General features: G+C 42.6%; 1 protein-coding gene across 1 annotated transcript in view; it reads left to right on the top strand.

Annotated features, from left to right (window-relative positions):
• L3MBTL4 (L3MBTL histone methyl-lysine binding protein 4) overlaps positions 1 to 15,029 on the top strand; it is a 155,469-nt gene that overhangs the window by 22,728 nt on the left and 117,712 nt on the right. The window contains 3 exon segments of the mRNA XM_059881118.1: positions 1,698 to 1,782; positions 5,357 to 5,495; positions 5,498 to 5,591. Coding sequence (XP_059737101.1) covers positions 1,698 to 1,782; positions 5,357 to 5,495; positions 5,498 to 5,591 — 318 coding nt within the window.

Here is a 15,029-nt window from a genome sequence, read left to right as displayed (position 1 = left end):
TTTCTTATCTGCTGAGAGCTAGCGAGGGGACAGTTCACAGGTTGCGATGCTGGTGAGCCCGTTCCCTTGACCAACACTCTTTTGTATTAATATAAGGTCTCCTGCTTGGGTCTTAGACTCCAGATGACCATGGCAATGTCTGGAGTCACCATATAGTTGTTTTATTCTCAGGAAGCAGCTTGGGGTGTCCTCTGGGATCCACCCCCAAGGCTGGTGGCAGGGTCCCCTGAGATTGCTGGATCTCATGAGCCTGTGACAAGCCCCATGCTCATCAATTTATCAAGCCCTTACTGTGTACAGACCCTGAGGATAGAGCTTTGAATAAAATAAATCCTCTCTGTCCTCATGGGGCTTTCATTCCAGAGGGGAGGAGAGGATAAGCAGAAAAGGATGCATGTTCAGCAGCCTCAGGGGTGGAGGCTGAGAGGGGCACAGGCCTGCCCTCGCAGTAAGTGTCCTGAAGACAGATGCTTGGACAGATGTGTTGCAGGAAGGAGGACCCCTTCCAGGGCCCAAAACTGGGTTCTTGTCTAATAAGAATTGTTGGAAATGAACTGTCCAAGGAGCAGTGTCAGCATGTGCTGACAAAGCAAGAGATTTTATTGGGAAGGGGCACCTGGGTGGAGAGCAGTAGGGTAAGAGAACCCAAGAGAACAGCTCTGCCACGTGGCTCACAGTCTTGGGTTTTATGGTGATGGGATTAGTTTCTGGGTTGTTTTTAGCCAGTCATTCTGACTCAGGGTCCTTCCTGGTGGTACATGCCTTGTTCAGCCAAGATGGATGCCAGAGAGAAGGATTCTGGTAGGTGGTTGGACATGTGGTGTCTCCTTTTGACCTTTCCTGAACTCTTCTGGTTGGTAGTGGCTCATTAGTTCCATGTTCCTTACCAGGACTTCCTGTCATAAAACAACTCATGCAAATGGTTTCTATGGTGTCTGGCCAGGGTGGGCGGTTTCAGTCAGTGTGCTTCCCCTAACAGATGCACAGGACAGACAGCTAGGTGGCTTCTGGGAAGAAGCCCAGCCTGCAGGTGTGTGGTGGAACCACAGGGAGGTGAAGGCACTGGAGTGCAGAGGTGAGGGCCAGGAGCCGGGAGGTGAGTGGCAGGTGTGGCCATACCTTGAAAGCCCTGTAAGGAGTTTGATGTCTCTTCTGAATGTCATTCGTCTGAAGTGTCTACTGAGCTGAGTGGTCTGGGCCAGGCCGAGGCCAACCGCTTTAGGGACATGGGCAGGAGGGGCAAGTGTTCTGCGTGTATAGACAAGGAGCAGAGAGCTGGGACTGCCCCATGGCCTGGGGGGCTTCCTGTCATTCATTCCTGCATCTAATTCCCTGGGACTGCTCTCCATCAGGCCATCGCTGGCTTGGGGACTCATGAGCTCTGCCCTGCCCCCCTCTGCCCATTTTGGAAGCCTTCACAGGAGATGAGAGTCCATCAGACCACCAGGTCCTGGTTCCATAGTTTAATGAGTTTTAGGATTTGTAGAGAATGACATGCATGTTGAGAAATCACACTCAACAGGTTTGAATTCCATACACTGAAAACACACTGAAGCAGTTTAGAGATTTTCATTTAAATCTTTTGTGTCTGCTGAAGGACATCGAATTTATGGCAGAAAACTGAATAAGAATAATATGGTTATTATGCACATGGTTACATCTTGGGGGCATTGTGGGTAATCCATCCTTTTTTTTAGGTTATGGAAAAGATAGATTTGTTTGGATGGATTGCCTGAAGGCATGAAAATTACAAAATGCTCCCGAGAAATTATTCAGAGTTCTGTTAAGTATTTTCTTCCTTAGTATAAAGCAGATTTTTACTTCAATTTAAATTTCTTAAAATTCACTATGTATTCTGTTGTGTTTAATCTTTAAAGAATCCTTAACTTCCTATGACTTTTATCGCTAAAATTTTCAGTTTTCTATGGACAAACCTTCCCCCCTCCATACACACCCTTTAAACATACAATTACGTACTTTAATTAAATGGAGAGTAGAAAACTTTGCACTGAAAGCCAGCTAAAATTGCCTGCAAGGCGGGAGAACTGGATTCGATACCTGGGTCAGGAGATCCTGAGGAGAAGGGAATGGCTACCCATTCCAGTATTCTTGCCTGGAGAATCCCATGGGCAGAGGAGCCTGGTGGGCTTCAGTCCATGGAGTCTCAAAGAGTTAGACACAACTAAGCAACTAACGCTTCCACTAACATTTTAAGTGCCTTTTAGAATACATTTCCTTTTGCTTTTAATGAGTTAGTCAATTAAACTTAGTCTGGTGCTTTGAGACCTGCTGATAAACCAGGTAGACTCTGACTGTACCTGGTCCAGGTGTATTTACGTGCAATGAAAAAGAGGGTGATATTTCACACAGATTCAAAGGGTTTATGAGAATTGGGTAGCACATACTCACATGCTCTGTATCCCAGCAGCCTAAAGGGTGTTCAGGAGAGGGGGTCACGGCCCCGCCTCCTCTGGGCCCTCGGGGAGCCACACACTGGGGAGGGGCCGGAAGTCTGGGGCCAGAAGAGGCCCGGTCACCTGCTGACTACGTCCCCTGAGGATAGCCCACCCCCTTCCCCAGGCTTCTGTGTCCTGCTCTGTAAACCAGTGTTCACAGCTGCTCAAAGTGTTTCATTGTTGTTTTTATTTGCTCGCTAAGTCGAGTCAGACTCTTTGTGACCCCATGGACTGCAGCGTGCCAGGCTCCCTTGTCCTTTATTACCTCTTGGAGTTTGCTCAAAACTCATGTTCATTGAGTTGGTTATGCTATTCAACCGTCTCATCCTCTGTCGCCCCCTTCTCCTCCTACTCTCAGTCTCTCCCAACATCAGGGTCTTTTCCAGTGAGTCAGTTCTTCCCATCAGGTGGCCAAATCATCGGAGATTCAGCTTCAGTGTCAGTCCTTCCAATGAATATTCAGGGTTGACTTCCTTTAGGATGGACTGGTTTCATAGACTTATTTCAAGGAAAGAGAGTTATAGAGGTATGAAAATGCTTTTTAAAATATACTAAAGGAAACTAAAGATCAAGACCCAGTATAGACAGTAAAGAAGTAGGAAGAAAACCTTCTTCCAGGCCCCAGATAGTGTGCATACTTTCTAAATTTCTAGCCTGGCTAACTTACAGCCAGGAAAAGTGGAGCTTTATCATTGTCATAAGAATCCTTGGTATTTTTAATACTAAAAAATATGTGCAGGTACTAAAAAAAGCATTCATTGTTTTCAACTATAATTTATTTATGGATAAGTGCATGTGTTCCTTAAACATGGAGAAAGCCATTAATTTCAACTCTGGTCAAAGTAAGTGATAATCTTAGTGCTAAAGAACTTATCTTACAACATTTGCAAATAATGGTATTTGGAAATACCACATCAGATCAGATCAGTTGCTCAGTCGTGTCCGACTCTTTGCGACCCCATGAATCACAGCACACCAGGCCTCCCTGTCCATCACCAACTCCCGGAGTTCACTGAGACTCATATCCATCGAGTCAGTGATGCCATCCAGCCATCTCATCCTCTGTCATCCCCGTCTCCTCCTGCCCCCAATCCCTCCCAGCATCAGAGTCTTTTCCAATGAGTCAACTCCTCGCATGAGGTAGCCAAAGTACTGGAGTTTCAGCTTTAGCATCATTCCTTCTAAAGAAATCCCAGGGCTGATCTCCTTTAGAATGGACTGGCTGGATCTCCTTGCAGTCCAAGGGACTCTCAAGAGTCTTCTCCAACACCACAGTTCAGAAGCATCAATTCTTCAGTGCTCAGCCTTCACAGTCCAACTCTCACATCCATACATGACCACAGGAAAAACCATAGCCTTGACCAGATGAACCTTTGTTGGCAAAGTAACGTCTCTGGTTTTGAATATGTGATCTAGGTTGGTCATAATTTTCCTTCCAGGGAGTAAGCGTCTTTTAATTTCATGGCTGCAGTCACCATCTGCAGTGATTTTGGAGCCCAGAAAAATAAAGTCTGACACTGTTTCCACTGTTTCCCCATCTATTTCCCATGAAGTGACGGGACCGCATGCCATGATCTTCGTTTTCTGAATGTTGAGCTTTAAGCCAACTTTTTCACTCTCCACTTTCACCTTCATCAAGAGGCTTTTGAGTTCCTCTTCACTTTCTGCCATAAGGGTGGTGTCATCTGCATATCTGAGGTTATTGATATTTCTCCCGGCAATCTTGATTCCAGCTTGTATTTCTTCCAGTCCAGCGTTTCTCATTAAGTACTCTGCATATAAGTTAAATAAACAGGGTGACAATATACAGCCTTGACGAACTCCTTTTCCTGTTTGGAACCAGTCTGTTGTTCCATGTCCAGTTCTAACTGTTGCTTCCTGACCTGCATACAAATTTCTCAAGAGGCAGATCAGGTGGTCTGGTATTCCCGTCTCTTTCAGAATTTTCCACAGTTGATTGTGATCCACACAGTCAAAGGCTTTGGCATAGTTAATAAAGCAGAAATAGATGTTTTTCTGGAACTCTCTTGCTTTTTCCATGATCCAGCGGATGTTGGCAATTTGATCTCTGGTTCCTCTGCCTTTTCTAAAACCAGCTTGAACATCTGGAAGTTCACGGTTCACATATTGCTGAAGCCTGGCTTGGAGAATTTTGAGCATTACTTTACTAGTGTGTGAGATGAGTGCAATTGTGTGGTAGTTTGAGCATTCTTTGGCATTGCCTTTCTTTGGGATTGGAATGAAAACTGACCTTTTCCAGTCCCGTGGCCACTGCTGAGTTTTCCAAATTGGCTGGCATATTGAGTGCAGCACTTTCACAGCATCATCTTTCAGGATTTAAAATAGCTCCACTGGAATTCCATCACCTCCACTAGCTTTGTTCGTAGTGATGCTTTCTAAGGCCCACTTGACTTCACATTCCAGGATGTCTGGCTCTAGGTGAGTGATCACACCATTGTGATTATCTGGGTCGTGAAGATCTTTTTTGTACAGTTCTTCTGTGTATTCTTGCCATCTCTTCTTAATATTTTCTGCTTCTTAGGTCCATACCATTTCTGTCCTTTATCGAGCCCATCTTTACATGAAATGTTCCTTTGGTATACCACCCATCAAAAGCCTAGAGGGAGTGAGGAAATTATTTGATATTACCATATTCAGTAAACAGTGTATTTTAAAATTAATACCAGTTACTCTAAGAACTGAAGAGGGAAAATGATAAGGGAAATAAAACCTACCTGCATGACAAAAGAGAAAAGCACAAAATAAAAGCTTGTTTCCTGGGAATTTTTTAAATGAATGTATACCTGGTAACAGTCCGTTGGAATATTTTTACTGGCTGGCTTCATTCTGGAGGACAAGTGTTGATACTCGGTAGACTTTTCTGATGATAAACTTCACAGTTTTGACAGTGGCTCAGTCCTGTTTGGTGTCCTTTCTGCCTCTCCCTCGTTGTGCTGTTACAGGCCAATGCCTAAGGAATTTCAGGTCAGAATGAAGCTGGAGGCCATCGTCAGGAAGAACCCTTCCTTGATATGTGTTTGGAGACCATAGCAGATATTGTTGGAAATTGCTTGCAAGTGCATTTTGACAATTGGGATGATAGTTACGATTATTAGTGAGACACCGACATGCGTTGTATTTCCATGTGTTTGTGTTTGCTGTTAAGAATTTATGTTCACTCCACCACTGAACAGTTTCAGCCAAGTCGCTGTTCTTGCCATTCTTATAGTAACGAACATCAGGAATTTCGAGGCTGACTTGTCACTACCTTCTCTTGCTTGTGAACTGTTGAATTAAAGAGCCTGGGAAACTGTTTCTCTGTCTCTGAGAGGTTGCCTAATGAGGTCTCATCTGAAATAATGTGACCAGTTCAGAGCACTGCACCATATCATGTCTAGTTTGTAAGGGAAGCATTTTTGTGAAGAGAAACTTAAGAACTTACAGTATTTTTTTTTTCCTGAAAAATGTTGAACTCAGACTGTCATATTTTTAAAAGGAAAGATTCGGGGAGACTAGAGAGAATAATTTGAAAGCCTACGGGGAGCAGAGAAAATGTATGCTTGCCATGCCATTAAACTAACATTGCAGGAGTTAAAAGGATTTTTGGGGTGAAAATCTGAAATATGGAAGAGGGCATGGCAAAAATAATTTTTGTGGCCTTTCTTCAGAGTATATATCCTGAATAATCAACAGATCCCCACCTGAGGCTGTGGTTCTTCACCTGCATGTCTCTGGGAGGGGGGCAGTTTTCATCTTTGAATTAAGCAGAGTATAGCTTCATTTCTGTATGTGTCTTAGGTAGAATAGTCTGTGCCCCTGGAAAAGAAAGAGGGAGGAAATTGTAGGCATATGAAGTCCGGTCTGTCCTATTAAAATTTGGACTGACCTATTAATATTTTCTTGCTGCTGGCAAGAAGTGGTAGGAAAGGTTTATTAAAATATTCACTCTTTGGGGAGATCACTGGCAGTTCAGGTCCTAGTCAAACACTTTTTAAAGAAATATTTTTAAATTTCAAGAAGGTTATGTAAAAGAAGTTTGGCCACTCAGCTGACAAAATAGAATCCTAAAATTACTTCTGATTTTCTTAGGCTGTAAAATATTTTAGCTGTGCAGTAATATTTTCCATGTGTCTTTTAACATCCAGAATGATCACTACTCTTGGATTCTTTCTCCAGTGTTAATACAGGATCTAAAATAGAATCCTGTTTCTGCAGGTATGATGTCAATCGTCCTTTAGGTCCAGCCAGTTGGTTGGTGTTGGGATCATGGAAGAACTCTGTTAGAACCCCAAGATGAGTGGGCTGATTGAGTTCTCTGAAGCCATCTCTACCTGAGTGGCAATGCCCATTTTATTTTTGTTTATGCAAACCACATTTCAATACAAAGGGTGTCATAAGGATACTGTAGAAGATTCTGTTAACCCTTGAGGGACCCAGAGGTTGGGAATCTGCAGATCCTTCCTCATAATACAAATGGACTGTGTTTATAAAGACATATTAGGCAGCTGTTTAAAAAGTTGGTACTGTTTTTTATCCAACGAAATGAGAAGCATTGCCATGAACCAACATTTAAAACTATTTATTTCCACTTAGGTAACTTAACTTATAACTAATGTTAATTCATTAACTGACTTTGACCACCTGATGCAAACAGCAGACTTCATTAGAAAAGACCCTGAAGCTGGGAAAGACTGAGGGCAGGAGCAAAAGAGGACGGCAGAGAACGAGATGGTTGGATGGCATCACCTAGTCAACGGACGTGAGCCTGAGCAAATCTGGGAGGTAGTGAAGGACAGGGAAGCCTGGCAAAAAGTCGGATACGATTTAGCGACTGCACAACGTCAACAACAAGGTTATTAAATATACTTCACTTTGGAGTTAAATGTAAGAAATGCAGAAACCTAAAAAGTGAAAATTGATAATGAGAGCTCAGACTTGCCAGATTCTTTCACCAAGCCAACTTAGTGGCTGAACACTGACATAGGAACTCATTTCTTGTTATTTATCTGTTTCCTCATTACAGAAACAGAATCTCTCCACTTACTTAGTTCTCTGATTTATTTCAGTGGCATTTTATAGCTTTTATTTTATTTTATAGCTTTTCTTATGTAGATCTTATATATATTTGGCTAAATTTTATAGCTATTTTATTACTTTGGATGCTAATGTATACAGTACTATGTTTTTAATTTCAAATTTCACTTGTTCTTTGCCAGTGTATAGGAAAGCAATTGAATTTCTATATATTAACCTTGTATCCTGCAACCTTGTTATAATCCATTATTGATTCTAGATTTTTGATTAGTTGCTCAGTTGTGCAACCCTTTGCAACCCCATGGACTGTAGCCTGCCAGATTCTCCAGGCAAGGATACTGGAGTGCTTTGCCATTCCCTACTCCAGGGGATCTTCCCAACCCAGGGACTGAACCCAGGTCTCCTGCATTGCAGGCAGATTCTTTACCATCTGAGCCACCAGGGAAGCGCGTAGAAGGGAGAGAACCTAGTAAGAATAAAAGAAAGGGATCTATATATATTTGTGTAAAAACATTATCAAGATCTAATTCACATGCTGTACAATTCATCCATTTATAAAATCCAGGGTTTTAAATATATTTACACAATTGTACAGCCATCACCACAGTCAGTTTTAGAATGTTTTCATCACTTGGGCCACTTAGCTCTTATCCCCAACCCTCCGATTCTGCAGCATTCGGAGAACATCAGTCTACTTCCTGTCTCACCCATTCTGAATATTTCATGTAAATAGAATCACATGAGCTGTGGCCTCTGGTGTCTGACTCCTTTCACTTAGCTTAATGATCTTAGAGTTCATCCACATTGCTGCATGCATCGGAGTTCATTGTTTCTTTTTAGTTTCTAATAATATTCTTTGCGTAGATAAACCACAGTTTGCATATTCGGTTTATCAGTTGATGGGCATTTGAGCTGGTTTCGCTTTTTGACTCCTTCAAACAGTGCTGCTGTGAATATTTGTGTATGCGTTTTTGCTTGAACGTGTTTTCTAGGGTTTATACATAGCATTGAAATTGGGGTCATATAGTAATTCTACATTTGCCTTACTGAATAGTGAGTAAGTAATTACTTACTGTGGAGAAGGAAATGGCAACCCACTCCAGTATTCTTGCCTGGAGAATCCCACGGACAGAGAAGCCTGGTGGGCTACAGTCCACGGGGTCGCAAAGAGTCGGACATGACTGAGCGACTTAAAACTTAATTACTTACTGACTTTTTAACCACAGGAGGCTGCACTTTTTAAAATTCCCACAAGTAGTGGGAAATCCCATGGAGCCCTGGGGGGCTACAGTCCACGGGGTCGCAAAGAGTCAGACACGACTAAACAACAAGTGGTGTGTGAGTGCCACAGCTTCGCCACATCCTTGATGACACTTGCTGTGTGTTCCTGTGTACTACTTTGTAACAAATTACCATGAAGTTAGTGAGCTGAAGCAGTACAGATTTCCTGTCTTATTATTCTGGAAGTCAGCAGTTCAAGATGGGTTTCACTTCGGTTTTGGAATATTAATGAGGAATTAGTGGGATGGGTAGATTGAGGTCTTTTTATGAAAGACCTTTAAAAGCCAAAGTGAGGAGTTTATAGTCAAACACTGATGTAACCATGGTGGAGCATTTATTTTGCAATAATAGGCCAAATTGGGGCTTCCCCTATGGCTCAGCTGGTAAAAAATCCACCTATAATGCAGGAGACACAGAAGATGCAGATTTGATCCCTGGGTTGGGAAGATCCCCTGGAAGAGAAAATGGCAACCCACTCCAGTATTCTTGCCTGAAGAATTCCATGGACAGAGAAGCCTGGCGGACTACAGTCCATAGGTTGCAAAGAGTTGGATAACAACTTAGCAACTAACCAACAACAACAATATGTAATTTAAACAAGAGATAGGCATACCAGACCACCTGACCTGCCTCTTGAGAAACCTGTATGCAGGTCAGGAAGCAACAGTTAGAACTGGACATGGAACAACAGACTGGTTCCAAATAGGAAAAGGTATATGTCAAGGCTGTATATTGTCACCCTGCTTATTTAACTTATATGCAGAGTACATCATGAGAAATGCTGGGCTGGAGAAACCACAAGCTGGAATCAAGATTGCCAGGAGAAATATCAATAACCTCAGATATGCAGATGACACCACCCTTATGGCAGAAAGCAAAGAACTAAAGAGCCTCTTGATGAAAGTTAAAGAGGAGAGTGAAAAAGTTGGCTTAAAGCTCAACATTCAGTAAACTAAGATCATGGCATCCGGTCCCATCACTTCATGGCAGATAGATGGGGAAACAGTGGAAACAGTGGCTGACTTTACTATTTTTATTTTTCTGGGCTCCAAAATCATTGCACATGGTGATTGCAGCTGTGAAATTAAAAGACGCTTACTCCTTGGAAGGAAAGTTATGAGCAATCTAGATAGCATATTCAAAAGCAGAGACATTAGTTTGCTAACAAAGGTCCATCTAGTCAAGGCTATGGTTTTTCCTGTGGTCATGTATGGATGTGAGAGTTGGACTGTGGAGAAAGCTGAGTGCCAAAGAATTGATGCTTTTGAGCCGTGGTGTTGGAGAAGACTCTTGAGAGTCCCTTGGACTGCAAGGAGATCCAATCAGTCCATCCTAAAGGAAATCAGTCCTGGGTGTTCATTGGAAGGACTGATGCTGAGGTTGAAACTCCAATATTTTGGCCACCTGGTGCAAAGAGCTGACTCATTTGAAAAGACCCTGATGCTGGGAAAGATTGAGGGCAGGAGGAGAAGGGGATGACAGAGGATGAGATGGTTGGATGGCATCATTGACTCGATTGGACATGGGTTTGGGTGGACTCCGGGAGTTGGTGATGGACAGGGAGTCCTAGCGTGCTGCGGTTCATGGGGTCGCAAAGAGTTGAACAAGACTGAGTGACTGAACTGAACTGAACTGAAACATTAGAATAGTCATCTTATTGTTCATACTGTTTTTGTAGCCTTTCCCCCCACTTACTTGAAGATATAATTTGAACATATTCCCTTTCTTTAAATAGTCCTTGATAACCTGGTTATTAATGACTGCATCCTTGTCTATATGTGAGTATACTGCACTTTATTTTTGTATTGTACATTAATTTTGTCTAGTTCTTAAATAACAATAGAAGACATGCTTTTATAAAAATAGTTATATGTTTATTGCTTAAATTTTTTTTTTAATTTTAAATATTTTTAAAAATCTAAATAAAACTTTTTTAAGTTTGTTATTATTTTGTGGTTGTTGTTAGTGGAATTATTATATTGCAGAATATGGAGGTAATTTTTAAGCTTTGAGTAAATATTTATAGATTGCCCTTCATATATTTTCTTTTCTTCCAACGATATAAGAAAATTCAGATATTAAAAAGAAAAAAATGGAACAAGACCAGATATCTCAAAATATAGACACAGATTTTATGTGAAGATTTTAAATTTGTTTGCCTGTTTTTTTCTATTGAGTTGTATCAATTCTTTATATATAACCTCTTATCAGATAACATAATTTGCAAACATTTTGTCCTACTCAGTAGGTTGCTTTTTCATTTTGTTGATGATTTTCTTTTCTGTGCAGAAGCCTTTTAGTCTAATGTAGTCCCACTCATTTCTTTTTGTTTTCATTGCCTTTGCTTTTTGTATCAAATCCCGGAAGTCATCACCACTATCAGGAGCTTATTGCCTGTTTTCTTCTAGGAGTTTTTAGGGTTTTAGGCCTTATAGTCAAGCCCTTAATCTACTTTCCAGGTTTGTACAAGGTAAATTAACCTGCTCCATACTGGCATTTCTCTGTAATAGATTTATGTTTGGCATCCTCAATTACTAGATATTAATCAGTTTTCATTCACTAATTTCCTTTCCCATTTCCAGGAATCTTTGTTGCCAATTCGCATCTGCTTTTGGCTTTTTACCTGTTTTCATTGTAGCTTTATGTTCTTGTACTAGTTTCATTAAAGTTTTTGTATAATATACATGTGTTTATACTGTATTATTACATTCATTTCTCCTTATACCCAAGTTACTCTCTTCTAGTAAATAGCAGGTGGAGGTAATTCCTCCATGCTAATTTTCATGAGCTAACTAGCATATCAGACCATTCTATAAAATGTTAGTGCCGTAATACATTAAGAATGGATTTCTTGCTCCTGTCAAAGTACAGTCATGGTTGATAGGAGTCAGTTCTGCTCCATTTAATTACTATCCCCTGGGTCCTTGGGAATCTTTTTTTCTCAGACCTGAGAACGGGAAGAGGGCTGATGGTCACACATGAGAGGGCTTTGGGGCCAGACTCAGAAGTGGCTTCTTGCATCGTTTCTGTGCACATGCATTGGCCAGAACGCAATTACGTATCAGCATTTAAATGCACAGAAGTAAAAGGAGTGCAGTTCATCTGTTTCCCCAAGAGGGAGATGAGCAATTAGCCATTCCATGCTATGCATTTTTTGCTAATTCCCATACCATTGCATATACACAGTCATGCACACCTCGAACATGCATATGTTCATGAGCCCATGTCCTTTATAAAATCACTGCCTGCGCTATAAAAATGGGTTAATATTGTGTACATCTGTTTTCATCTTCTCGTTCCCAGTCAGTGGTGGCTTTTCTCGGTCTCTACCATTGGGAGGCCTAGACATATGAAGTCCCTGCTCTGCCTCATGAGCATGACCTGAATCAGAGCAAGAAGTAGTGTCTGAGGGGCTTTCCTAGAGAACCCAGCCTCTTAAAATGATGGCAGAACCCAGTCTGGCTTCCCTGGTGCTGGTGGTCTAGCCCCCATTGCTTGCTGGCACAGGTGCTTGCTCCTGTCTCAGTGCCCAGCAGTCTTGGAGCATCACTGGGCCTCAGAGCAGCTCCCTGGAGATCTTGATCTCTGTAAATTGCAGGTCAGGATACCTGGGCTCCAGCTTTGCTTATTAGTCGTCCTGCTTTTGACATGTCAGCCAGAGTACCAGGTCTCTCTTTCCTCATCGACAAAATGAGGAGTTATTAATAGAGGAAGAGGACTCTTAAGTCCTTCCAGCATGTATTTATGGTCAATATTCTGTCTGTTCTTATTGAACCTTCTCAGTACGACTCAGAAGATCCCTGTTTATTGCTTGTTATTAAAAAGACTGTTGTCTATTACTTGAGAATTGCTTGTCCTGGGACACCTATGATTTTGGGTTCTGAAATTGGCTTGTGGTATAATTACTGTTGTCTTGCCTCCATGGAACAGATTACCCAGACCAGAAGGTTAGGAATGTAAGGACTTGTGTTATTTATTCATGATCCCAGTTTTCTTCTCATTAGACTGTTGTTCCTGGGGAAAGTGATAGAGGATGTTGTTGTGAGCAAAGCCTGGAACCCATCTCACCGCTCAGCTGGTCTTCTTACGTGGCAAGCTGGGGTGTGTCATGCCTGCCTCCTGCGAACACCACACATCAGACGCCTCGTCTGGGCTCCGTCCAGGCTGGAGTGCTGCCTGGAAGTACCAGTGGGATTCTGAGGCACCATTAGGACACAGTGATGCACCAGAATCATTACTGGCTCAGCTTCCAGTGAACTCATGTGGGTGGAGCACACCATACATAAGCAGAAGCCAGGTAGACACGCTTCTCTTGGCCGTAAGTGAAGAGGGTGAAGGCTGTTGTTGTTCCCTGTATTTTTTTTTTTTTCTTGTTTCAAGTATGAATTTAGCCATGTGACCGGATCTGTACCCTGCCCCTTCCTCTGTTCCTCTGCCTCCGCCCATGAGCCTGGCAGGACTCAGGTCCAGGCAGGAAGAGGAGAGGGGGGAATGGGTGTCATTTGCAAGGCTTTCATGGCTGGAAGACACTCTGTTCTTTGGGTTCATTGAACAGGGAAAATAGAATTCATGCATGTGTTTTCTTTTTTGCACATGCACAGCTCATTTCTGGAGAGTCACACAGAGGCAGTTAATACTTAAGAATCACTTAACACAATCACAGTCTTTTATTTTCACATATTGATCATGTATCTGGTCCTATCACTTCATGGCAAATAGATGGGGAAATAATGAAAACAGTGAGAAACTTTATTTTGGGGGGCTTACAAATCACCCCACTCCAGTACTCTTGCCTGGAAAATCCCATGGATGGAGGAGCCTGGTAGGCTGCAGTCCATGGGGTCGCAAAGAGTTGGACACGACTGAGCGACTTCCCTTTCACTTTTCACTTTCCTGCATTGGAGAAGGAAATGGCAACCCACTCCAGTGTTCTTGCCTGGAGAATCCCAGGGAAGGGGAGGCTGGTGGGCTGCCATCTATGGGGTCTCACAGAGTCAGACACGACTAAAGCGACTTAGCAGCAGCAAAATCACTGCAGATGGTGACTGCAACCATGAAATTAAAAAAACGCTTGCTCCTTGAAAGAAAAGCTATGACCAACATAGACAGAATTTTAAAAAGCAGAGACATTACTTTGCCAACAAAGGTCTGTCTAGTCAAAGCTATGGTTTTTCCAGTGGTCATGTATGGACGTGAGAGTTGGACTATAAAGAAGGCTGAATGCTGAAGAATTGATGCTTTTGAACTGTGGTGTTGGAGAAGACTCTTGAGAGTCCCTTGGACTGCAAGGAGATCCAACCAGTCCATCCTAAAGGAAATCAGTCCTGAGTATTCATTGGAAGGACTGAAGCTGAAGCTCCAATACTTTGGCCACCTGATGTGAAGAACTGACTCATTGGAAAAGACCCTGATGCTAGGAAAGATTGAAGGTGGGAGGAGAAGGGGACAACAGAGGATGAGATGGTTGGATGGCATCACTAACTCGATGGACATGAGTTTAAGTAAACTCCAGGAGTTGATGATGGACAGGGAAGCCTGGCATGCTGCGGTCCATGGGGTCACAAAGAGTCGGACACGACTGAGTGACTGAACTGAACTGATTGATCATGTAAAGCGAGTGGGGCTGTTCCTCTGGCCTCAGCTGCTGGGTCTGTCTTCGGGGCCAGAGCAGCACTGGATGCCTGCTCACCAAGCGTTCTTCACCCCACCACTTGCAGGTCTCATTTGTTGCCATTACCCTCCCTGAATGCGTTGGTCAGGTCCCCTGGGGGTCCTCCCAGGTGGGGAACCTGGAGCTGGCTGAGGAGCCTCAGTGCTCAAGGGGCAGATTCAGATCTTGTGCAGAAATGTGGAGGCCCAAGTAGCAAGGAATGAGTTTGGACAGTTTTTTAAAATACGAGCTATAAAGGTAAATGCAGCTGCAGAAATGTTAAACCAATGTATATTTTAAAATTATAATGAGAAATAGTAAACTTTGAAAATTGTAATTCCAAACCTTTAGTTATGAGAATAAAACCCTAATCGATGCAGAATAATTGGAAGAATTGGAAAAATCAATTCACAGTTTGAGGTCAGACAGTGATTGTTAGTCTTTTCAAACTTCTGAGGAGCCTCCTGGAGTGAGCTGGCCGGGCCACTTACTCACACCACCTTTGCACCCTGGTCCACCTGCTTGACCTTGTGGAATCAACGCGTGGACCAGTGAATGACTGCTCGTGAGCATGAAGGCAAGCAAAACAGCCTACTCAGAGGTTATCA

The sequence above is a fragment of the Bos taurus genome, chromosome 24 (assembly GCF_002263795.3).
Source record: "Bos taurus isolate L1 Dominette 01449 registration number 42190680 breed Hereford chromosome 24, ARS-UCD2.0, whole genome shotgun sequence".
In the NCBI taxonomy this organism is placed as follows: Eukaryota; Metazoa; Chordata; class Mammalia; order Artiodactyla; family Bovidae; genus Bos; species Bos taurus.
Note: the sequence above shows the minus strand (reverse complement) of the source record. Positions and strands in the feature narration are given on the sequence as shown.